The following is a 27,109-nucleotide window of genomic DNA, read 5'->3' as shown; positions in this document are numbered from 1 at the left end:
ACATAAACCTCCAAGTAGCACACACTGTACAAGTCCAAAAAAAAACCTTGCCGGTCATTTACTGAGCAGCAAAAGCTAAAAAAAAGGGAAAAATTCAGGAACGTTCGTAAACGGAACAAACATATGCCGGACCTCGTGACGACATCTTCAAACGCGCTGAAATCAAGACGATGCTAGAATGTAAATCTCATCTCTCCAGAGCAGGGTGCCCCCCTTGTGCGAGTATATGCACTATATGTACACGTGCTTTAATTTGCACAACACGACCACGTGTAGCTCAGTTGGTGTCTCAATAATGAGGTCATGAGTTCAAATCCTAGTCTGGGTTTTCAGCCCCACCGCCACCGCTCTGGAGGTCATTAAACGTGGTTCCCACCATAGAAAGCTGGAGCATCCATGACGAGCTCAGCACTGCTAAAGAAGACGCACACCCCCGGATGGTCATTTTCAGCATAAACAGGCTTATAGATTTCAGTTTATTTTTTTACAATATTATTATTTCACGTGTGCCACAGCTTCCTGCCATAACGTGAGCTGTTCTAAAAATATAAGTGTTCTTGGATTATTGCGCAAGGGATATGCTGATTACTAAGCAACACAATGGGGTAATTACATTTGCTCAGGAAAGAAAACACACAGCGGTCACCAAATCGCGCACACATTCGCCACAACCGCGCCAATTAGAGAAACCACCTGCGATGAAGAGACCAAAAAGAAACTCAGAGGACATTCAATAAAAGATAGCATGTACGCTCATGGAGATAAATACGTACACGTAGTGAGCACAAAACTTGGCGTGAACATAACGGCTCTATATTTTCAAATACCATTCAATGAAGTCACCGATACTCGTATTCTGTATCATTGCCCTATACATAAAGATGAGCCTCACAAGCTATTGCGGCGTCTCATTCTCGAAACATTTCGCTCGCATCTCTTTGCACACCGCGTTTGCATTCAAATGTTTGCATCTGCGTGCGGCGCATTCTCAAACACAACGGGGCCCAGCTGCTTGGGGGGCTGTCTGCGAAATGTCAAAAGTTTTGAAAGATTTGTCCGCGCAACGTCATTTTCATTAATATTAACGCACACCTGCCGAGATAACTCTATTCTGCTTGGAGAGAGCACTCTGGCCAGACGAGCACTCGCGCCCGCCCCGGCACGTCCCCCGTACGTGCGCGTGCATTCGTTACTCTCGTTGTACACGTGGAGGTGAGCGCGGCAAGACACGTTCACGTTGGTGTAATCCTCGAGGAGATGGCAGAAGTGGGCAGCGCCGCCAGCCGTTCGCTCACGGGTCCAGCGCGACGTCGATAAACTTTGCGCGTCAGCAACCAGGGTTCTCCTCGCTCAGAAGCCGGAAAACTTTGCGCCCCGGGTATTTGTTTTGACGCAGAGTCAACATTACGAGCCCCCCCCCCCCCCCGCCGCCTCCTCTTGGGTACACAGGGCCCTTTGAAATAGTGGGGAATTTTGCCCGGACTTGAACTTCGCATCGCTGTGGCAGACACACGGGGCGGTCGTCACTGTGCCACCACTTGTCCTTTCACCCTTGGCCTCTGGGAAACGACTAAATGGCATTTGCTCCGGACAAATGTGTTTACCAGCCACATAATCCGCAGGCTAAATTTTTGCATAAGAGGCATTTTGTCTGAGAGGGAATCTAGACCCAGCGGGCATTTCGGACGAAGTAAGCTGGTAATTGTGCAATTTTTGGTAATTCCAGAATTTGCCCGATGACACCAGGCCCACAACGGCCCACTATCACGAACAATTTGACAAATGTCCACATCCAAAAAAATTACCAGAATGTCAACATAATCGTGTAAGGCTTCCTACATCACATTTACAAAAGCGGGGCAAAATTAGATATGAAATTAGCAAAAACAGAATACCAGACACAGACGCGCTGACCTTTTGTACTACCAGCCACCCCGATGTATTCAATAAGCTATGATAAAACCACGCACAGGCCGGCACTACACCAGCAACTTAATATTTATCAACTCCCCGGGAGGTCGCTCCTTTTCTGTTACGGCCCCTGAGGGTCTGAAATTCTGTCCCTCGGGACCTTAAGAACGATGATCATGCCTTGGCTGTGCTTAAGTCTGGTCTGAAGACTCGCTCGTCTTCCTGTGCGTTCAAATGAGTCCTCACGCCATGATGTGTCCAATTATGCTGTTGATTTTACCATTACTGTAGTTTAGTCTTAAGAGAAGCTTGTGAAGCGTCTTGAGTTGTGGTCGCATTTAGATGCTATATAAGCCGACATTGTTATTTGAGCAATGAGCCAGACGTGGTGGAACATGCTCGTAACCCAGCACTTTGGAGGCAACGGTTGGTGGATCGCACTTACTTAGAAAACTTCCGAAATGGGTGGGACTGCTAGGTGGCCAGGAGATGGCGGTACAGCAAGTGGGCCCAGGAACCGATCTGTGCGGAGCTTTGAGTGCTATCCCCTCGTATGCACGGGTTTTCTCTAAGTAGTCCAACTTCATCCCGCACACTAAACACTTATTATTGGAATGGCTGAAAAATTTGAAAGGCTGAGGACTCAGTGAGGCATTGCTGAATAACAATTAAAAAAGGTTTTAATATCTATAATAGTTCTGCTTGTTGCTGGCCACCCGGCATGTTGGGCCTTTGAGCCTGCCAGCAACAACCGTGACGACAACGAAATCAATATCTGTGTGACGCTAAGAAAGAAAGTCAGTGCGCAACAATCCTCAAAAAACCACGGTCACCAAAAAAACGCGTCTGCAACGCCACAAGAAGTACCCTCACCCAGGGGGATGGCCATGGGAATGAGGTGTCCCTCCGTGGGCCCTGTGATGCCCGAGGAAGGACGAAGCGCTCTGCTCGGGCTGAAGAGGTACTGGGTAGGCCCGGAGGGCACGGTGCCCGGTGGGCTTGTCTGAGTGCGTGCAGACCGTATCTTCGTACCTGTGGGGTTTAAAAGATGGAAAGAAACAACCTTACCACACTGGGCATATTCTACAGAGAATTGGAAACATATTCAAGTTGAATTACTAAGATTTTTTATTTTGCATGTAAGTGCCTTACAGTTACCTCCAAAATTATAAGCAATTAAAATGTGTGATTTTCAGTAACTGTACATTAGTTTCCTGTGAATATTGTAATTATCACAAATTATTTACATTATAAGCAATAATTTCAACTACATTGCAAAGTAAATCAATGATGTGGTGTGGAGTAAAGGCTTATTTGTGCAAATTTTTAATAATAAGTTACAATTCCTTATTTTAGCATTCAATTATAATTTTTTAAATGTCTAAACACAACATTCACATGCAATAGCTGCATTCAGAAGTTGACCAAGCTGATTTGCTGAACTTTCAGCAGGTGCCACCTGGTGCCACACACGGCGTTGCACAGCACAAACAAAAATCACCAACAAATCAACCGACCTGGGCGAGCTCCACAGAGCGGCGAGCACAGAACTCCAATCAAAACCTCATCAACGTGCGCTCACAAGCACAGGCGCAGAAAGTGCGAGCCTGTGAGCAGCAGCACGTGGCTCCCGCACAGCTCGCAAGCTCGGCCGCTCGCGGCTGAGCTTGCGAGCTGGAGCGCGCGGCTTCTGCGCGACCGGAAAAACTCGACCGTGCGCACACGCAGGCACCCGCACCTCTGACAGTCTCCACGACGCGGGGGGCGGCACGCCGGGCCCTGACGGGCGACGGGGACGCGAGGCGCAGGTACGGCGCGCGCTTGGCCGTCGACCGCCGCGGCTGCTGCTCCAGGCCGCAGCCGTACACGTGGACCGCCAGGGCTTCCTGCACACGCACGGCGGGGCGCACGTGCACCCGGCCACGTCAGGCGGTGCCCATCGACACCCCTGCCTTGACACCTAGGTGTCCATGGCAGGCACTTATCTAGCCTGCCTGATGACCCACAAGAGCAACTCGTGATTGTCGACGCCATCCTGGAAGCCGAGGGACAGGACAGAGGAAGAGGGAAAGAGCTGGCCTGGTCCCAAAGTACCCAGCCTGGGACCTGCAACTCGAACACAGGGGGGCATTCTTCCCAATCCAACACGAGCAAGACATTCTTGGTACACCAGCACCATACTTCTAAATACCATGCGCCGTTTCCCGAAACAATATATAATTAGACACAAGGATGAACGTGCATTTATTAATTCAAACGCCTTATCACTTACGTTCATTGGACTTCATCGAAGATAATTTTGGCGGCAACACGCGTGGCCCACAATTTACAGACCCCGACCCTATCGCACAATCGCAGGCCAGGCATATTTTATCGTGAAACCAATCTCTTCTGATGGCGTGAGATTAGGATTTTCGATTTCCGTTGCCTCTCGCCGCACCGCGCACGAAATCCCCCTGTAAATCTCACGGCGAGCCAGGCCCACCGGGGCTACCACCAACGGCCGACTCATTAACGCCGCGGGTAGATTAGCCCGATTCTTATCTACGAAAATTGTAAAGCAATCTAGACAACATCTGTCGGAGCGAGATTATAAGTGTTCTCTTGCTGTGTACCAGTGTTTTGAGAGGAATGCACCTGTGGATCGTGCAAACTTATTTAATTATTTACGTGCCAGCTTTTTTTTTACTTAACCGCTTACATTTGTTGTGAAAAGGATATTTTTTTTCTCTTAATCTGCCTTGTTGTGCAATACAACCGTCGAATGCATAGCTGCTCGTTAAAGTTGATACAACGGAGAGATACACACCAGAATTAATGTCATAGTGAAAGGAAAGAATATCGAAGCTGGCATGTCAGTAATATCAATAAATACAAGGGTACAGGTACATTGTCACATAAACAATGCCAACAGCAAAAACAACGTTTGGTATATTTGCAATCTGCAGAATGCACAACACATGCAACACTAATCGGCTGCATGCAGGTTAGACAGAAACACACAATAGGCACAAAATAACAGCCCTCACCACCAATAACGGCCATTAAACAACGGGGTTGACAACGCGAAAACAACCTCCACGACCTATCAGCTACTCCAGCCAGCGATCCGCTTCACTTCCCCCGCGACGGGGCCGATACGGGGGGGGGGAGACCAGGTCAGCCTTGTCATGAAGCGAAACCGTTCCGTCCTTACCGTGGACTCCTGACTCCTCTTCGTCTTAGGCCTAAGCTGGCCACCCGGCACGGAAGTCTTGGCCGGCCCGGCAGTTTTCGCGGGGGCGCGGCGCAGGGGCTGCTCCTGGGCTTGAGCTTTTGGGGGCCTCGCCTGGGACCGCTGGTCACCACGTCGCGAGCCCCTCTCAACAGACGGGGCCTCGGCAGCGCTCTTGACCGGTCGCTTAGACTCCGTCTCAATTTCCTCCTGCGATGGGAAGATGAGCAGTCACGAATGATGCGTGATGATGAAGGGTAAAAAAAGCCTCTGAATGCGGTGTGTTAGTTTAGAGAGAGAAAAAATAAACAGTCCCAGTAGGCTAAAGCAGAAAAGTACATTGGTGCCTGCGTTCTCTTATAAGCACGTTCTTCTTGAAAATTATTTAAAATTACATCTCACTGCAAGTAATAAAATGTTAAATGCCGCTGGTGTTTTTTATATTAACCCACAGGACAACTGACAGCCTGTTGCACAGGCCACAAGCAAATCAGCTGGTCAAAAGATTGGAATGAGGTGGAAATCCTTTCTTCCGTCAACATAGAAACGCCCAGGGTCTCACCATAGCGCAGGTGGCAGTTAATGGATTCCAGTTAAAGCTGAGAAATTTAATCCCAGCTCCCCTCCCGGGACGAAAAAATGGCAGTCGAGAGTTAATGCACCGCTGATGGGAAACAAGGGTTGCAAGATAGATGGAGACAGACCAAGGGAAATGAATAAACAAAAAAAGCAAGAGAACAAAAATGAATTGCCGTGGTCTGCGCTCAGCCACATTAAAGTGTTGCGTGTGATTCTTAAATCGCCGAGTGCCTGAACGGCGCTGGGTGAACTATTCCTGCCGGAGTGGCTGCATGTGTATTTGTTTCCTCGCTCACGTGTTCACCCGCAGTAACACCTGCGCTGGAAATGCAATTTGGCCTTCTTATTGCAACCCGTCTCCGTGGGCCCGTCTTTCACTGTTTGATCGATATGCTAATCCGAGCTTCAGGGGAAAAAAAGCAACAAAAAACCGGCCACTCTAGTCAACTTGGGCAGACTTTGGTGACTTAAATCTCTGAAACCAGTCGGTGCCCGCTGGCCACTTAAAATTATCGGCAATGGTGGCGATAGCCAGCCGTGCTGCGCTCTGCCGTACTGCCCGGCGTAAATCTTACCAAGGCCAACAACGAGCTCACCTCAATCTCCTTGCTCATAACTGAGATCCATTCGTCCACTGTTCTTCTTATCCTCAACTTTTCTTCAGCTCCACTTTAACACAAAGACAAATACAAACCCCACATTATAGCCGTTGCCATGCTCAAAATAGACCATATAGAGATTGGTGAAAATAATTCACTCATACCGAATTAAAACATATTAATGACATTTCAAATATATATATATTTTTAAACACATGCATGTGTCAAATGCTCATCAATAAACATGAAATGACATTATTTAATTTATACATTCCATTAATAATACATAGCCTAATGCTCAAGAGATGCAGGTACATACGAAATGTGTACCTCAGTGAACTTTTTTTCAAAAACGTGGCCTAGGGCACTCTGCTTATTGATTTTTCAAACTGTGATTTATTATTGACCACTTTGTACAGAGCCTTATTTAAAAACAAGCCACCACTGCCGCATGTGAGACTAATCTCCAAAGAGCTCAACAACATGGAGTGCTTACAAAATATATGCCACAGTACACAGTGCCGCCCATAAATGGAGATGGATCGTGCAAAGGCAAAGAACCCCCCTCCCCCCCGTATAGCCTAACAGACTGTTGGGGCAAGTGCCGTTAGCGAGTAGCAGCACCGGTTCAGATAATCGTCACCGGTGTTGGTGGCCGTGAGCAGGAATCAAAGCAGTGCTGAGCCCGGTTAGTATATGGTGACATGGGTGGCCACCGGGAATTCCCAGGTGTTGCGAGGGCGGAGATGCGAGATGGCCGGAAGATGTCAGTGCGAGGTGTCACCCCCTCATAGGTCCATGTTTCTCCGAGTTCTACGGTTTTCTTACCAAGTGCCAAATACTACTAATTCGTCGTGTTGGCCACACATCTCAATGCAGGAGTGTCACGAAAAAGAGCCTTGAAACTTAGTGAGGCTTTCCTCAGCAAATAATTGGCATTTATTATATAAAGGGTGCTTCAAAAAAATGTGAACACTTCTTAGAATTTGCAACAACACAACAAATGTGCTGCCTCCGGGGCTCTGAAGACCACTTGGAGAAGATTCCAGGCACGTGTTGACAATGATGGCGAACAAGTGGAGACTCTTTGACTTTTTGAAGCTATTGACATTACATTTGTTATCATGTCACAGTGTATTATCCGTTTTTTTTTTCCATTAAAACGATAGTCCCATAGAAGTGTTAACATTTTTTATGAAGCATCCTGTATATACACATATCCAACCTTACTTAGAATTCCATATAAAATACTTTAAGTATTAATAATACTTACGTTTTACAAAACTACTGTTGGAAAATATAAAATTGCAAGTTACATACAATTCCCATCCTGAAAACCAATATTCCAAGAGTGTTGTCCCTTAAATTTTGATTTAAAGCTTTCGTGACTGCAGTAATTCATATTCTTAGTTTTTTCGGTAAAGTCACGTTGAAGAGAAACAACAAAATAACAAAATATATATAAAACAATAAAAAAAACGTGACTTTACCGAAAAAACTAAGAATATAGTGTTGTCCCTTGTTAAATTTCCTGTATCCTACACTCAACTAACACTTGCCAGAAGCTTTCCTCCAGTCCGTAAATTCATGGCGATTACTCGAAAGGCTCCAGGGCTCAGCATTAGGCCTTCACGTGGGATTAAAGCCACGCCACAAGCTGTCACTTCCACCTCGACAGGTAGACAAGCACAACTCTGTAAGCAAGCCTTTAAGCATTCATGAGGCTTGAATTAATAGTGGCCAAAGCAGTCACAGCCACATCTTGAAGTTTTCATTTCTTATTTACAAATTTGAAGATTTGCACACGACACTGCTGGCCAGGGCGAGGGGCGCCGGGAACCAACCATGACTTCATAACCATATTCTTGCTTTAATAATTTAGGAAATTTGAATAATTTAACTGGCCCGGAGGAGGGCGGCTCAAAAGCGAGCATCGGGTGTCTCGCCTCTATCTGTGGTGGCCGTGGTGTCGGCACGAGTCTCCCCGCCGCCTCTTGGCTCAATCGACGGCAAAATAAGACCTTTACATCAAACCAGGCCTGCTGCCGCTGCCATTCACCATTATGTACCAACCTTGTATCCCTTTTCACTCCTTCAATCAGCTGTGTGCTAGTTTCCTTTTTTCATTAGTCCGCCACAGATTATTTCACGCTTTTTTTTTCGCCCCGAGATGGGCCGTATTGTACGCGAGGTGATTAATATGATCAGTGTGAACCTGTACAACGCCTGATTTAAGTACGTACGTATGTCTGCACGCCCGTGACTAAACAGCAACTCAATAAATGATTGAATGGGTAAGTAAATACGTATTCTTAATCAACACCTTTCCCTGGCATGATGTAACCGGTAAAATATTTAATGAGTGTTTTATCATCCCACTGCTAAATATAAAATATAAATTAGTCACATTCTTTATTTGTCAATGAGGTGTATTGAATACTGCATCACATGCGGGTTGAAGCTTTATTTTGGATAACGTATAAACTGGTTTAAATACAACGGGGGGTATAAAATGTGAATATATTACCGCGAGTCCAAAGGGAAATATGTGATCAGGGCAGCGGCGGGCGTTTGGCCGCCATGTTTGTCGCATCGTCCGTAGAGACGCGCACGAGGCAGGCAGCTGCAAACGGCCTCTCGAGGATATTCCAACCGGCAAGAGTGAAATCTTTTCATAGTCCCCCGCACACCAAGATCTTGATGCCTTTGATAGGGTACGGCTTTCCAACTCCTAAGTCTTATCTGTAGGAAACATCCCACCTTGGTCCGAAGCCACAGAGTGACCCCCTTCCTCAAATCTCCCACCGTTTGTCAACTGCCACTCTCAGGGCCTCTTGTTCCATCAGATTTTCTGATGATGGAGCTGTTTAAGAAATAGCTGCGCTCGTGAGTGGATGTGTGCGTGCAGCGTGCACGATAAAAAAACAGAAACCAAACATTGTTTCATTCGCTTTAAACTAATTATTTGCTGCTGCTGCGTTGGCAGTGGTGCGCGAGGACAATCGACATAAAAAAACTCAACACATTCATCAATAACACTGTGGTCTTAAAAGAAAAAAATATATGATATGTGGCGTTTTGGGAAATGGCCCTTCTTCCTTGTACATAAATAATATTAATTTGATAATTAAGTCACACTTACACGCAAAGAAGTAACACTGGGCAACACGTCACATAGAATACATTTTGTCTTCGAAGGCTAAAGTGTTATTGACAAATGTGTTAAGTTTTAATGTTGATTGTTTCTCTCGTGTAAGTCGCACCAATGTCAGGCCTGCAATCAACATACACGTCGCTCACAGAGGACGACCCCTCGCTTACAACATTATTTTGGTCGACGCTTTCACTCTGGATGGGAAAAGGAAGAGGTGACAGTATTCACATTTTACCTCACATAGTGCTCCCATACATCACAAATGCATGTTTACAGACAGGGTATCGGCAGATGATGAGAATCGCTGTGAGTCTCTGGCGTCTCAATGTGGGCAGGTTGCTGGGTTCTTCTGGATTCTAAGGGTCTGGGCAGTTCTGCCACTGTTGAGCTCCGACATCGTTACGAGAAGCCGACTTCTGACCCACGCATCATTTTCGCCGACGGAACTTTGTGCATCAATTTCCACTTTGCGCTCTATCAGTCGCCGGCGACATGGATAAAAAAAACTATTATAGCTGAATGGAAAGAAATTGGAATAACTTTTTTCCTTCTAATTTCATACAAGGCAATGAAATACACAGCACATTCTGACATCTAATAGGACATATTGCACGAGACATTAATTAGAAAACGCGCAAGGCGTCCCGGCTTAGCCACGCTTACGCAGCTGCTACCGTTCCGGGGTCTTTTAAGGACCTTGCCACGTCTGACACATCAATGAACAAGAAGTGCACCGTCAGTGCCCCTTTGCTAACGTTGCGCAGATCGCCCGGGCGGGTGACCGGCTCCAACGAGCGCCAGCCAACGGCCGCTGTGGAGGCAAGGGAGATAAATTTAACGGACGGGCCAAAGAAAGAGACACGCCACACGCTGATTAAATTCCACCCTTCCGAACGCCGGCGGACAACGGAGTAACATTCAGGGAAATGAAAGTGTCCGTCATTTTTATCTGCGCCTGGTCGCAGGCGAACAAAAACTGTACGGGCACACTGCTGAACGGTGCACAATGTGTATCGGTTTTAAACGCGCCAGTCGCACTGATGCCTCCGACTTACTGAAACGTAGATTACCGAAGTGAATAGGCTGGCTATTGGCAGTGCAGACTAAGCCACGGCTGATGCGTAGCCAGGTGTGAACGCATCTTGCGGCATAAAACATCTATGAAAACCTATATTGGGAATACATGGTAAAAACAATAGGGTTTTTTTAAAATTGTATACGTGTGTTCCCAATAAAAATGTTAAAATTATTTTTGTAACGACACACAAATGCGAAAACTGTCACGAGGGCGGGTTAAATAAATAACAGCCTTGGAGGCAACGATGAAAATCCACGAAGTTCCCTCCACTGCGGGGATTAGAGTGAAATGATTTACAGAGCGGCGCTCGGCACACCTTCAATTTGCTTTCACGCGAACGAGGCGGCGGCGGCGGCGGCGGCGGCGGGAGCGAAAGGTCGGCGCCAAGTGCCCGCCACCCACCCCCCTCTCGTGATCCCAATTCCTGCCGAGTCGAGAGGCGTTCGCCCGAGCGTCGGCACAATCCGAGTGTGGGCCGAGCGACCTGCACAGCATCCCAACTCCACCCCTCGAGGAGCTGCCATCGTCCCGGCTAACCTCCTCCCGCCGCCGGCGCTGAGACGCTTGCAATTTTTTTTCTTCTATTAAACAAAAATCCTCGTAACAAAATAAACACGACAAACACAAGAAACTGCTGACCTGTGACCGACCAGCCAAAGATTTGATCACACTGTGCTTCACGCTGTACGCTGCACAATCAAGTTGGTGGACGCAATGCGTTTACTTTGCGATATCTTAAGACACGGTTGCTTTCCAGTTATTCATAATTAAAAATTGTGTTGCACATTCTCGTGCGTATCTGTGTACCTAGACGCTCAGAAGCTGAGGGGCTGCTTCAGCCATTAAAGGAGGACTACCTAACATTCTTTGACTGCAGGTTATAAGACATACGACGCAGTCTTTGTTTCACTTGGGTGTATGGACGTGAACACACAAGCACCTCGCATTGTATGCGTCAGTATCACGCCTTCCTCTGCTCATCCGTGAGATTGACAGGGCCAATATCTCTGTTGCCGTTCCGTATCATTGCAATTGCACGGCACATGCGTCTCAGGACAGCACAAACCGAATCTCGCCTACGAGGCCAACAATTCTGAGAATTTCAATTTGCTCTCCGTGCCCGCAGAGACCTTTCTTCTCCCTGACCTCAGCATGGGCTCAGTCTCAAGTGGTAATGTCTCCCCACATTTACAGCAAGGGCAAATCCAAATGGACCTAAACAGGGTGTCACGTTACGACAAAAAAACCAAACACGCTTGCGGCGCTTTTTTGTTACGATGCAGGAGAACCACACACGGACACTTTTGTCCGAATCCGCACAAGCAGTAATCAAAGTCCTGTATAATGTTTTTAAAATGCGAAAACTCGAAGTCCGTCGCAATCGCGGAGACTGCTTCGCACGGAAAAGACCTTGGCCACCGACGGCTCACAACAGCAACTCCAAGCCACGGTGCGACGATGCGCAGGCCGTCGATCAACGGGCGAAGCGCGGCTACGATTTGCGGACGCGTTTAAGTCGCGACGCTCCGCACTGCGCTTAAAAACGGAAACAATCGTCGGTGATGAATGAGCGGGAAGGACAGCACCGCAAGTGCTGCACTCACCCCCCGCGGGATCGCACTATTGATATTTGAAATACGAGCGGGAGTTTATGGACACTCCCATATATAGACAGCAAGCATTACGAGCGAGGTTTATTGGGGAATTTTAATATGTTTAGACAGGCCTCGATAAATATGACAGGCTCTTAAGTTTCCAACGTACAAGTGGATTACGTCCCCGCGCCCGCTATGAAATACGGCACGGGACGAGGAGCTGTTGGCGCCTGTGCCCGTCGGACCCGCGCTCACTACCGCGGCGGCTAAATTATGGATGCACGAAGCGCGCGGAGGAGCGGGAGGCTTCTCCGCTGCGGAGAAGCACCCCGCTCCGCAACCTCAGCGCGAGCAGGGCCTGCGCCGGGGGGGGGGGGTGGTGGAAGAGGCTCCCGACCGCCGTGGCATCTGTCCACTCCTCAGATTGCTTCCAGTGATTTGTGGCTCCGGAGTGCGGGGGGAGGCTAGTGCGCCCTCCGCTCCGCGCCACCCTTAATGGATCGAGTGCACCGCGGCGTTTCCACTTGGGGCTGCCCAATGCCGAACGGTGAAATTAAAATCAAGCGGAGGGCCGCATTAAATTTTTTTTTTAAATACGCACGACAAGCAGAGTCAGCATAAAGAGATGAAATCGCGCAGAGTAAAGTGTCAACACGGCAGTTCCCTTGTGCAGTGGAACCAGGAACCGGCGATGGTTTCGTGGAAACCACGGAGGGCTGACAAGTCACCTTCACTTAGGTGAAGTCCCTACTGTGGACGCAAGTTGACACATACTGCACGTCTATACTGTATTATTTTACAAGAGTACCTTCTGCATATACGGGTGGCATTTGATACAGAGCTAAAACGTAAATTCATCTTTGATTCTAATATTGCTCTACAGATAATGTATATGACACACCAGTGAGTTGCACTGCACAATAATTACAACAACAAAAAACTTTTTAAAAAATTAATCCTTAACACTTTAGGCATCCCCCGAGTTTGAACATTATTTATGGTGGAGCAGAAAATGCCCTAAATGTTCTGAAATTTAAATTAGTCATGATGGCAGACAGAGGCAGTCAAGCCATTCGTTACCCATTTGTTGCTCTATTGAATGCCATTATTTCTCCTTTCCCATCCGCAGAGGCTTGCAGAGGCTTGCTAATTAAAGCTTGATTGTCAGAGCTTGTCCCCTTTTCTGCACCACAGGGAGACGCCAGCAAACATAAGTGTTCCCTGTATACTACCGGGGCCAATGTGCCTCCGTCACCATAGATCATGTGCACAATCAGACTCTGCTGCAGAAGCAAGGGGGCGGATTACACAAAAACATAGACGAGCGACTGCAGCGGCAAAAGCTAATTATATTAATTGAAACAAAGAATCAGCCCTATTTCACAACAAACGCAAAGTCTAAAAACACAAACACCGACATCGGGATTTGTATAAACGTAAAAATATATATTAGTGAATAACCATGGCCAGGCAGCAAACAGAGACATCGCGTAATGGGCAATACGCTGCGCGGCAATCGGATTAGCGTTGGCACTGTCCGTGTTTGCCGCTTACGCGGGCGATTTATCCTGCTTTGCCACCTGGCAGACAGAGACAAACGAGGTAAGCCGCCCTCTCGTCTGGAGCAGAGAGCTTCGAATCGAGCTCGTCAATGGAGGGCTCTCTCTCTCTCTCTCGCTCTCCTCGGGGGGGGGGGGGGGGGTGGTGGTGGGGGGGGGCAGCGCACCCCGGAGAGTGTGAGAGGCGCCCGCTGCTGCCTGCACCACCGCCGGCCGGCCTCCGCGGGCCCCGGTGTGGCAGCGGCGGTGGCCCTCGCTATCGACTCCCTGGCACTGGCGGCCGGAACGCGGCGCACGACAGCATCAATGCAGGGTCAACAAAACGACAGAGGAGCAGGAGCAATGAGGAGGATGACAAATAGCGACGTGCTACTTGTGCGACGCCGCAGGCACGCACGTGCACCAGACAGTGGGCCTCTTCTCGTGAGAGGAATTTTCGTTTGGGTTCGATTTAACTTAATTTTTACGTTACGGTATGAAAATAAAATTCAAACTAATGTGTCAGAAATAATACGCTATGTACAGAGACATTACACAAATATGTACAAATGCTCTATTTGTTCAAGTACACACACGACATATATCGCTATATACATTATATATTGCAGCACCAATAATTACGTTTGAAGAATTTTACGTCTATACAGAACCATTTTTTCCCCTTTGAGAATGCACAACAACAGTTACTCAAACATATCATTATCACGTAAGATTCCTCCCGCAAAACATAATTTCGTTTCAACCACTGCCCTTCACATTCGCGAGATAATTATCCCACTGTTATTGCGGAATTTTAGTTTTCTTAATAAAAAAAAAACACAGCCTCGTTTGATTTCCTGTCCACGTTAGGCCGTTTACGGTGGCACCGGCATTCGTAGCCGCGCGCAACGCAAGGTCACAGATTCCGCACGGTGGCTGACAAAGCTTGAACAAGGCCACCGGGGAGGATCAGAACGTTGCTACGTGGGTGGTGGGGGGGGGACAGAAAAACAAAGCAGGGTGCAGCCACCGCCCACCGAGGCGGAAGGATGCGAACGATGCCATATTATTTTTGAAGCTACCGTAATAAGAATTCTGACTTCTTTTAAGTGACGATGTTTTATACGGAATGGGAAAAGTTACGTGGGAAGGGAGCCCCAATAAAGACGGTGAGGCGCACAAGATACAAAAACACACTGTTATCGGTGCTCATGTTCAGCTGAGGGAATCGCATAATTGCCACGCTCAGCTTCCCGCCAAAATATGCGCGGAGGAGGGGGGGTAAAAATGCATTTTCATGTCCACGCCACCGACGTGGACCACAAGGCAGACCACCGTGACCCCTCCAACGGTCGAACCCAACGGCACAAACCCCTGAACCCTGGGCGGGGGTTGCGCGTCGCCGCACGTCGGTGCTGACTGAAGCACGGCTGAGAAAACGGCGCTCTCGTGGCCCCTGCTCTCCTGCTGCGCACGATTGCCAACCCGCAGACGTGACCAGGGGCCGTTCTGCGACTGGAGTAGATGGACAATGTTTACGCGTGAGCATAAGGATTGCTTTGAGAGAGCCTGGACAAAGCAATTAATCTCTATAAGCAAGTGAATAAATAGGCCTCCCTTTGTATAGTACACACACGTGAAATATGTTGTAGTCCATCAGCCCATGGGCTTTGCAGACCAATATTATCCAGCAGCATTTGTTTAACCGAGCAAACTCCCAACTGCTTTTGACTTTTGCCATCTCATCAGCCAGATGCTATTGGCAATAGCACCCCATCTACAAGATGGGGCACCAACCAATGCGAAAATAAATAATGTATGACATCATGTGCTGTAAAAATATAATTTAAAGCTTTCGTGACTGCAGGGATTCATATTCTTGGTTCTTTCGGTAAAGTCACGTAGAAGGGAAACAATAAAAATATAAAACAATAAAAATTCTCACGACGTTTCGACTGCAACACAAGCAATCATTATCAGGTGTGAAAACCACAGCAAGAAAATTAAAAAATTTTTAAAAATGTTCTTGCTGTGGTTTTCACACCTGATGATGATTGCTTGTGTTGCAGTCGAAACGTCGTGCAAATTTTACTGTTTTATATTTTATTATTTTATTGTTTCCCTTCTACGTGACTTTAACGAAAGAACCAATAATAGCATGTGCTGTTGTAGAGCATTATGGGCAATACGTAAATAAATAAATAAACGGGTGCCCATCTCTCCAAATCTAATGCGCGGAGTCTCCAAAATGGACATTTGAAATTAACAATCGATTTAGAAATTGAATAGACTCCACTTACGTCAAAGTGGACTTTCTCAGAGTAAAAATACAGACCTTACTGAAAGCAAGCTTGAACACAATGGCTCAAATATTTCATTTGTCCTGAACAGCTGCTACACTCTGCCGTTATTATGGTACATCAAGGATGCTTGCCAAACACAAAAAAGCCACCTCATGTGACCTACACACAAGCCAACTGCCACTGCAGTTCATGGACATTTTTCAAGGTTATTGAGACACAAAAAAAACGACGCGTACACACATTTTGTCCGACAATAAAGGCGGCCGCTTGTTCTTTCAGCTCGGCGGCGCGGCGTGGCAGAGCGTGACGGCGCCGCTGTCGCCAACGGCGCTCGGGCTGGGCCACGCTGATCATCCCCGTTGCGCACGCACGGGGAAACCAAACGCCGAGGGCTGGCGTTCGCAAACAAAATCCAGTCGTGTTTGGGAAGGAAGTCTGCTCCTAAAGATTGTCGGGCGACTTCGGCTGCCCCAGCTGGCTGAGTGGGAGGGAGTCCGACGTCTCGTCCTTTATCGCGTTCACGCATCGCAGGGGGCGGACGGGGGCCCTAAAAAAAAAAAACTCAAGCCAGGTGCAGAATATACCCCCCTGGTCCGTGTCCATGGAAGCGCTATCTCCAGCAACCGAACACGGCCCGCAGGTTGTCAGGAAAAACAATGGGCACATGGGTTGCAGGGACACGAAAAAAAACGTCGGGGTGACACTGACGAGACCGACGTCCCCAAAACAGCATCAGCCGGCGTGCTCCACGTTTTCAGTTATGCCGCTGGCAAAAATTGCGATAAGGCACCGGTTAATGTGGCAGTGGCCTTTTCTATTTTGGTGACAAACATTTTTTCAAAGTATTTTAAATTTGGCACTTTGGTTTAAATATGTTCGCTCACCTTTTACATCACCCTTGTATTATATTGCATTCTCTTATATTACATTATCACGGTACTTTCCTTTTGAAACCACAAGTGAAGTTCGTTTTACGTCATCGGCTCTTTCATGAAACAATTACAGCCCACCTTGAGCCATTACCCACCTACAATACTCTGTGATTATGCTGCCCCAGTAGCACTATTACGAACGTGTTGCGGAAAATACTTAACAATTTTAAAAGTCCACTTTTTGCAATTTCAGTTCGCAAACAGCCAAGCGTAAGGCACAAGTCATCCCGTATTTGGCGAGTGCTATATTAAATAACCTGCTTCAGATTCACGTATAAACGACAACAAATGCGGGCATGAGTGGTATTTTTGGTCTGCGTGGGTTCCTTTGTAACGATTGCATTGTTTATTTGCCGCCAGCACTGCCAGTGCGCGTGTCACTCTTGCCGTCGAAGATAAACCCCCAAGCGAGGCGCTTGCGAGAGAGCGTTTGAATGCGCGTCACACAGCATATGGCCAATCCAGTTCCCACGGCAACCACTGAACCCACCTTCAATAAATGAAATACTGTACCGGCTCTTTCCAGCGAGGATGCTTTCATCTGCAGCACAACATTTCCAGGCCCCTGAACTGTGCTTTATTGCACGCAGATATCTACTAATGACCTCCACTAAGTTGAACCAAATCTGGTTAAACGTTTAACTACTTTAAAATAAAGGGGGCATGTTCTTTTATAAATTCCATTAAGATAAAGGACCACATGTAGAGGCGTGTGGGGGGGACGGACATTAGACAAATTTGAGGAGCAACAGGCGAAGAGAGGGGCGGGGAAGACAAAAAAGCGAGGAGATTTATCACGACACACGGGCGCCTGCCTTGCCTGCCTGGCGATGATTAATTAATCAGCACACCCGCGAAGAGAGTGCAGTCGTAGCAAGTGCACTACGTCCATCCTTTCATGCAGAATCATGGGAAATATCCACCGAGTCCACCGCCGTACCACCCTGCAGCCTTATCTCAACAAACCTTGGGAGAAATGCACAGCCGGTTGGTGCTTGATGCTGACTGCCAGAGTGAAATATCACCACGGCGCACGCAGTTCTGGGATTAAAATCCCAAGTGCCATGGTGACGAGATGTTATCTTCCTTGCTAGGTATGCAGGAGGTCGTGGGTTCTATCCCGACCTAAATGCCTCTATATTTGGAGTCCGTGTGTTCTCCGCCTGGTCGTGCGGAGTTTTCTCCAGTTCCTCTGGTTTAACCCTCCACATTTAGAAACATGCGTTTAGATTATTATGCTGCGACTATAAATGCCCACGTATGATGATTATTACGTGAGCCACTTGGATGAGCGATCATGTGTAGCCAGGTCACCTCCAAAAACAAGCTGATACCTCAGTGGGCTTTAAATGGTAAATAAAATAGTTTAGTATAGTTGGAGCAAAAGTGCTCAGTATGGGGCACTCTCTCCTCTGGGCTGGAATTCAATTGGCGTCAAGGACAATGCGAGAGAGTCCTGTCGTGAAAGGTGTGTCCTCTTACAGATGACACATTAAACTTAAGTCACATCCACTCTGGGGCCATTAATGACCACGTGGCATTGTTAGGTAACAGTAAGGGGGTGTTAACCCTTGTGCCATAGATAGGAACCCAATGAGCTCAATGATAAGATCTCTGGCCCAGCCAAACATCTCACACGGGGGTTATTTTCCAAAATAAGTTATTTCTATGTGCATATTGAATTTACAGGAGTTTTTTTTTCAATCCACTGCTGAATAAACACCTCCACACACCGTGTTGGTTTTGAAGGCTATTGGTGTGGACTGGTTAAACTGTGGACATTCTATATTCAGTGTATACAGTAAGAGACCATTCACGTATTTGAATACATTACGTCCACTGATGACCAAACAATAATGTTGCACCTGCAATGTAATCTTTAATTCTGGGATTAAATCCAATCCAAGTGATTGTCAACGTGAATTTCTGCACCATGCTGCCGCAGCCACGATTGACAATTCTGAGAAAATGGGTCTCATCTCACTTACAAATCTTTCCACAACCGAGAAAATGAGACACGCTAAACTGCCTACTCTTGGACCCAAACCCAGATCACTGGGATTGCTGGGATAACGGTGTAAAAAAGAGCTTCACAGCTCATCGGATTCCCCCAGTGTGAATAAATATTCTTGATTCTGATTTACGGGTCCTGAGCCACTCAGCCACCTCGTCCATTTTGCAGTGCTCTGCGTTTGTCATTCAACTGGGATAATTAGAAACATTTGAAATTGCTAAGAAATTAGATTCTCATTCCCAAAATGCTTTTTGGTGAAAAGGGACTTAAAAAATATATATTTTTTTACATAGGTAAGAATATGAAATATGCGCACATTTTAAAATTTGGTATTAAATATCTTTCAACACGCATGCATAATAAAGGTAGCAGGCCTGCCTTGCACAAATCGCACAGAAACGATGGCCACGACAGGACGCCCCACACCGTCAGCACCACAGGCTATGTGTAGAGAAATATTGATGAAGAACTATTGATAAGTACATGAATTAATCATCTTTGGGTCTTTTGGTAAAGTCACGTAGATAGAATCAAAGAAAATAACAAAAACAACGACGTTTCGATCGCAACACAAGCGGTCGTCATCAGGAAAAGGGGGTTAGCCTCTAAAGGCAAACTGTTTATAAAGGTTTGAAATGGGCGTATCCCAAGTGTCAGCAGCAATGGGCGGCACAGCTGATGTTAACGTGAGTGATGTTAATGTACGTGATGGTACTCGTAGAGGGCAGCGATGGTCCTGGTGGTGGGTTTACACCAATTAAAGGCCTGCCAAGTAATCACTGCACCTCGCTAACACACTCACATCGCTGCTGCTAGAGGTGATGGTCCTCGTACAGGGCCACGACGGCACCAATCAAGGGCTACTGCTAGTGGTGATGAATGTAGTGGGCAGCGATGGCCCTGGTGGCCTGGTGGTGAGCTTCCACCAATCAAGGGCTACTTCTAGTGGTGATGGTAGTAGTGGGCAGCGATGGTACCGGTGGTGGACTTCCATCAATTAAAGGGCTGCCGTACCCATCTTTTCAGTTGAAAATGTGTCTATGTCTGTATACATGGATGGCTTCGTGAACAAATCTTTTTCCTGATGACGACCGCTTGTGTTGCGATCGAAACGTCGTAGTTTTTTATATTCTTGCAGTCACGAAAGCTTTAAGTCAATCTTGATTTGAAGCTTTCGTGACTGCAGGAATGCATACTCTTTGGTTCTTTCGGTAAAGTCACGTAGGTATAAAATTAAATTAAGTCAAGATTAATTAATAACTTAATAAAAGCAATTACAAACGTTGCGCGTTAACCAGTTACAATTAATTTGGTTAGGAGCATGCCAGACAGAAATGACGTGTACAATGTCTACATTGGAGCGGAGATACGGGCCGGATGACACTACAACTAGTGCATTGTCAAATTTTAAACACTTATCCAAAATAATGCCGTGAAGAGATATTTTCAGGACGTTGAATTCTGCATATTTTTGCAACACAAATACAACGTGGACTTTGTGCTGCGTCCAATTGCAGCCGCATCGCAAGGCACCGTACAAAACCTAAGACTTGCGTGTCATGGCCAACTACCCAGACACAGAGAGATAGACACAGGTTTCCCTCGCTTTGTGCGGGTTCGGTTTGGTCAAAATTTTGTGTCCAGGCGGCTAATCTATTTCGACCTAAAAATTCGCTGTATGCAGTTTAAGTTCACTCATATGTAGCCATGCGGTCAGATGTGGGACAACACTGTGTGTACTGTGTGTGTGTACTGTGTGTATGTACTGTGTGTATATTGTGTGTGTGTAGTGTGTGTGTATATTGTGTGTGTGTACTGTGTGCGTGTATATATTGTGTGTAGTGTGTGTGTATATTGTGTGTGTGTACTGTGTGTGTATATTGTGTGTGTACTGTGTGTGTATATTGTGTGTGTACTGTGTGTGTATATTGTGTGTGTGTACTGTGTGTATATATTGTGTGTAGTGTGTGTATATATATTGTGTGTGTACTGTGTGTGTATATTGTGTGTGTGTACTGTGTGTGTATATTGTGTGTGTGCATATATTGTTTGTGTATATTGTGTGTGTGTACTGTGTGTATATTGTGTGTGTGTACTGTGTGTGTGTATATTGTGTGTATAGTGTGTGTGTATATTGTGTGTGTGTGTGTACTGTGTGTGTGTATATTGTGTGTGTGTACTGTGTGTGTATATATATTGTGTGTGTGTACTGTGTGTATATTGTGTGTGTGTATATTGTGTGTGTGTAGTGTGTGTGTGTAGTGTGTGTGTGTATATATTGTGTGTGTACTGTGTGTGTATATTGTGTGTGTATATTGTGTGTATGTGTACTGTGTGTGTATATTGTGTGTGTGTACTGTGTGTGTGTATATATTGTGTGTGTGGTACTGTGTGTGTATATTGTGTGTGTGTAGTGTGTGTATATATTGTGTGTGTGTACTGTGTGTGTGTATATTGTGTGTGTGTAGTGTGTGTGTATATTGTGTGTGTGTACTGTGTGTGTGTAGAGTGTGTGTATTGTGTGTGTACTGTGTGTGTGTATATATTGTGTGTGTGTACTGTGTGTGTATATTGTGTGTGTGTGTATATCTATTGTGTGTGTGTAGTGTGTGTGTATATATATTTTGTGTGTGTAGTGTGTGTGTATATTGTGTGTGTGTGTACTGTGTGTGTTTATATTGTGTGTGTGTAGTGTGTGTATATTTTGTGTGTACTGTGTGTATATTGTGTGTGTGTACTGTGTGTGTATATATATTGTGTGTGTGTACTGTGTGTATATTGTGTGTGTGTACTGTGTGTGTATATTGTGTGTGTGTAGTGTGTGTGTATATATATTGTGTGTGTGTACTGTGTGTATATTGTGTGTGTGTACTGTGTGTATATTGTGTGTACTGTGTGTGTGTATATTGTGTGTGTGTACTGTGTGTGTGTATATATATTGTGTGTACTGTGTGTGTGTATATATTGTGTGTGCACTGTGTGTGTGTATATTGCGTGTGTGTAGTGTGTGTGTATATTGTGTGTGTATATTGTGTGTGTACTGTGTGTGTGTATATTGTGTGTGTGTAGTGTGTGTGTGTATATTGTGTGTGTATTGTGTGTATATTGTGTGTGTACTGTGTATATATTGTGTGTAGTGTGTGTGTATATATTGTGTGTGTGTACTGTGTGTGTGTATATTGTGTGTGTGTAGTGTGTGTATATTGTGTGTGTACTGTGTGTGTGCGGTGTGTGTATTGTGTGTGTGTAGTGTGTGTATATGTTGTGTGTGTGTAGTGTGTGTATATAGTGTGTGTGTATAGTGTGTGTGTGTCCTGTGTGTGTGTACTGTGTGTGTGTATATTGTGTGTGTGTAGTGTATGTGTGTAGTGTGTGCATGTACTGTGTGTGTGTATATTGTGTGTGTGTAGTGTGTGTGTGTATAGTGTGTGTGTATTGTGTGTGTATATTGTGTGTGTGTAGTGTGTGTATATTGTGTGTGTACTGTGTGTGTATGTTGTGTGTGTGTAGTGTATGTGTGTAGTGTGTGTGTGTATAGTGTGTGTGTGTACTGTGTGTGTGTATATTGTGTGTGTGTAGTGTGTGTGCTGTGTGTGTGCTGTGTGTGTGCTGTGTGTGTGCTTTGTGTGCTACTCGGCAGGCAGCTGTCTCCTTGTGCGGTTTCGCTTTGTGCGTCCCTCTTTTTGGAACGCATCTACTACCACCGCATAGAGCGAGGGAAACTTGTAAATGCATTTATATATACTCATATTATAAGGATTAATAGTTTGTATATATCTTTTCACTACATTCTGGCACGTTGCATTATGAATAGGGTGCCTTAATTGGGGAATTGTAATTCACCCTTCACTCGCTTTTTTGTACCCCTGCCCACAGCTGAGACCAGAATCCAGGTCACTCTTCCAAATGAGACGACTGTATCCTGTGGCCTCTTGAGTTCTCACTTGGTTAAACAGAATGAACTTGAGACCAGAGGTGTAAATGGGACACCCAATGTGCTACATGCCACGGTCTCTGAGATCCCTGGCAATGTCAAATAATCCATCTGCCAATCCCCGCAAATCACCGCGAGAACTGGCACAAGCCCACGCAATCAGCGGAGCGCCGGGGTGGGCAACGGGCAGGACGCACGAGTGCGCAGGACACGCGCACCTGTGTAGCCTTCGACTCGGTCGGCAGGCGCAAAGGACGCGCGGCGGACAAACGGCACCGCGAGCGAAGCGCGGGGCGCAAGCAGCGGAGGGGCGCGGGGCAGACGCGCCGGCCTCCCGGCGTCCCCACAGCGGCCGTTGCTCTCGCCGTCGGCAGTAGGCGGCCACGCCTTCACCGATCCAGACGCGCGCGCTACGATTGGGTGCCGCCGCAGTCCCGTTGCACTTTGAGATAAGGGAAGAAAATGAGCTGTAACCACGTGTGAGAACTGGGATGGCACAAGGTTTAAAACGGGTTGTACTGCTTTCGAAATGCAGTTATTTTAAAATCTCTTTTCTTCCAGGAAATGGCAGTGATTTATAATCAAGGTTTTTTGTGCAAAGATTGCATCTGGAGATTGGCTTATTTGGCCAAAAGTGCTGAATTTAGCAGTGGCAGAAGCGTGGTTAGCGATAAAAATCTGACCATGTTTGCAAACATTGAAAGGTGAGTCAGTACCCATACAGGATGAAATAAGCTCATAACAACAACATCCACTATGGGCAAAGTCCTACTTAACCGAGAGATGAATCCAGCTCCCAAGACTACATGGAGTGCAAAATGAATAAGCTTTGTGGTAAGCCATTTTATTGCACAAATATGAACACAATTGTTGACCCATGGCTATGTCAAAGGAGGTCATGTTGTTTTACATCAATGTAATGCTTTGTTGTTATTTTTCCACCATTGCTGAAATATAATAGCTTCCTAAAGCACTCACATATTAGAGAAGATTATCATTTTAACCACGAGTTGTTGATAGAAAACTGCAGCGTGACGGCCTCGTTAGTAATTTCCGTAAACTGCAGGCGATGGTGTCTGCCGGATGAGTCATTGTCGCACAGAGCGAATCAGTTCTCTACGAGCCAATCAAACCGCACGGTAGGAAGAACAACAGTGTATACAGCTTCATCCAAAACATTGACACAAGATTTAATTTACTGAATGCCCCCTACGCCTTTCCCCATGGCTTAGCACCTTCTCAGCAGCACGTGCTCTCGCGTAATTATATCCAACGCAACGTCGGTGATCACTTCGACAGCGCACGCCTATCAGCCCAGATCTTACAGGAATGCCAGGAGCTGATCTAATTTAATCCTTTTTAATTCTGTTCCGCAAGGGTTCACATCATGCAAGGGAAAGAAAGTCAGCAGCGCATGACTTGGGATCACGCGCAAAATACGCTTACATCAGATTGAGACAATGGCCTAACTAGGCCAAAGTGAATGCCTCACGCACACAGCACCTTGTTTGTAACATGAAAACCATACCCATTGCATCAACCGTATCGAACGCCATCACCGACGCTCACAAAGAGAAATGCTCGTTGAAGGGGAGAACAAATAACAACAGCAAAAGGAAAAATGCGTTCATGTCGCGAAGAGACCCGTTCACGACTGCTTTATGAAAATAACAAAACGTCACATTTCTGAGTAAATTACCACAGGCACAAGGATTCTGGAAGGTATGGGATTAATTGCCAAGAAGACTTTAAACAGTCTCGAGAGAGTCGAGACTTCAAAGAAAAGCACGTAGCAAGAGGATAGAACGAATAAACAATAAATAATAATGAAACTGATAAAGACAGAAAGCTGACTGGTGTGCGGTATCTCAAGATAATCCTAAGGACAGCTCCTCAGCTGGGTTTGTGACCATGACGTCGGATGCGTTGACAAATGGAAGGGTGGCGCATAAATAAAGAGCGGGGGTTCACAGGGTCAATTACTTTTATCTACAGCATCGTCTCCCAGGCCCGCTCCGTGCACTCTGCATCTGATTTACGCCGCGACCTCACTTTTAAATCAACGCGCCCCCTGCTCTTGTCGGTCCCCACGTCGAGCCCTAATGACTCACACAGCGGCGCAGGAATCCGGCAACGGCCGCTGCGACAATTGTCGCAGCGGCCGTTGCCGGATTCTTGCGACCGTTCAAGTTTGCAGCCGCGTGCGTGGTGGAAACCCTCGCCACCCTCATGGACATCGGGGGAGCCGGGGCCGTGGGGTCAGTGGGTTTTACAGGGGAGCGTTAACTTCGAGAAGATGCCGGTTTATTGGGAAAACGTCGCAAAAGTAAAAAGTAATAACGCAACGGCTGCACTTACCCACACCCCAATGATAAGGGAATGTCCCACAGCGACGACGTCAAAAAACTTGACAAGTGGATCTCGGTAGACGTGGCCAGGAAAAACGACATGCTCGTTGCGCGCGCATCAAACGCGCGCGCACGTTGACCCCGGTGCCGGCGTTCCCGAGGACCACGAGAGCCGAGCAACGGGGCGAGGACGGCGCCGCTCACCTGCCCTCGGCGATCGCTCCGAGCAGCAGCGCGTAGTTGACGGCGCCGTCGCGACCCCGCACCACGGAGCGCAGGTTCTCCTCCAGGTTCCTGCGGTTGTCCTGCACCTGATGCAGCGTCCGCCCGGCCTCCTCCAGCAGGGCGGCCTCGGCTCGGGAGGCATCCGTCCGCGGCGGTCGGGCCGGGCAAGCGTCGAGCGGCGCGGGGGCCGCGACCGGGGCCGGGGCGGCGGTGGCAGACGGACGGGAGGGCCGCAGCGCCGGCCCAGCGACCCTCACCGGGGGTTGCGCCGGGATGCACGGAGCCGAGGGCAGCGGCTGTCCGGGGACAAAACGCACGCGCGCGCGCGTACATACATATGCACACGTACGTACACAAGGATTAACCGACACGGAAGATTGACAGCATACAAGTAGCAAATTAGTGTCGTGCATTATTTATGGGTTTACTGTGCAAAGGTTTATAAAAAAAACAAGTGTCATCTCAACATTAGCGACCTTGTAATTTTTTTGTCATGATGCTTGTTTTTTAAATTATTTTTAACCTCTTTTGGCCAATGGCATCGTGCCACACTTGACATCGACATTGTAAATTCTTAAAGCATAAAAAAACCCCACACAATAATATTTTTCCTTGGGATTAACGTATAATTTACCCATCATCCCCAGCTTCCCACACTGCCTCAGCTGCCACGGCGACCGCTATGCGTCAACCTCTCAACGACCTTTCACCTCCCCCCGCACCCGGCACCACCCACTCCACTCCACATCACCCGAACGCCCGTGGGACCCCGCTGTCACGCCATCCCACACGCACGACACAGCTGCAGACGGAGCTGCAAAAGCCTCTCTCTCCCTCCACCTCCTCCGAGCAACAACCTTAGCCGCCTTAAGAGGCGCCCGCGCGATTATTGTTCCCATCTCCACTCCGTTTTTGGCAAAAGCTCGAGGCCACATATCAGTCGACGTTTGCTCCATCACTGAAACGCAATCACGCGCGAAGGGGGTGCTTGGTGGCACCGCAAGTGAATTGTTGTCATGCAGAATGTACAGCTTTTATGCGGCTGCAATTCGATCGCTGTGATACAACAGAGCACAACAAAACACGCATAGCATTCTCTTTGGTTCTATTGGGTAAAGTCACGTAGGTAAAAAATAAAATAACAAAAATCACTATATTTGTTATTTTATTTTTTACTTACGTGACTTTACCCAATAGAACCAAAGAGTATGGATCCTAGCAGTCACGAAAGCTTTAAATCTAGAAACGCATAGCATTATTAACTTCTTATGCTGTTAACTCCATGTGTGACTCATTTCTCAAGTGGCTGTGCTCTAAATACTGTAAAGCCTCACCTCTCTACCCCACCCTCTACCAGCACCACTACCTCCATGGCAACGTTGCCCTTTGAGAGAGAGAGAGAGAGCATTCCTTGTGATGACCACATTCAATCAATCGCTCGGCTGATGCACCCTTGAAAGCTTTCCAGCGGAGGGCATGTTTTTTTTATTCACGTACACATACCTACGTGCGTGTACGTGTGCATACAGATATATACACGGTGTATATGTGTAACAGACATTATATCCATCCATGGCAAGCTCGTCGGATGGAAACCATTACGCAGTAATTCTCGGCCTCCCGAGTGCAGACGCACTAATGCCAAATCCCCGAGATTAGCGCACGGTTTGGATTAAAATCTGTTT

General features: G+C 47.0%; 1 protein-coding gene across 4 annotated transcripts in view; it reads right to left on the bottom strand.

Moving 5' to 3' along the window:
* KIAA0586 (KIAA0586 ortholog) overlaps positions 1–27,109 on the bottom strand; it is a 194,526-nt gene that overhangs the window by 27,917 nt on the left and 139,500 nt on the right. For all 4 annotated transcript variants that reach the window (XM_076063801.1, XM_032948384.2, XM_076063819.1 and 1 more), the window contains 5 exons: positions 25,404–25,720; positions 6,301–6,373; positions 5,108–5,335; positions 3,650–3,797; positions 2,785–2,943 (listed from right to left, as the gene is read on the bottom strand). In XM_076063801.1, coding sequence (XP_075919916.1) covers positions 2,785–2,943; positions 3,650–3,797; positions 5,108–5,335; positions 6,301–6,373; positions 25,404–25,720 — 925 coding nt within the window. The remainder of the gene's footprint in view (positions 1–2,784; positions 2,944–3,649; positions 3,798–5,107; positions 5,336–6,300; positions 6,374–25,403; positions 25,721–27,109) is intronic.

This window comes from Petromyzon marinus, chromosome 6 (genome assembly GCF_048934315.1).
Source record: "Petromyzon marinus isolate PM22_M1 ecotype Great Lakes invasive population chromosome 6, UKy_Petmar_22M1.pri1.0, whole genome shotgun sequence".
Classification (NCBI taxonomy): domain Eukaryota; kingdom Metazoa; phylum Chordata; class Hyperoartia; order Petromyzontiformes; family Petromyzontidae; genus Petromyzon; species Petromyzon marinus.
This window is presented reverse-complemented; position numbering and strand designations above follow the sequence as displayed.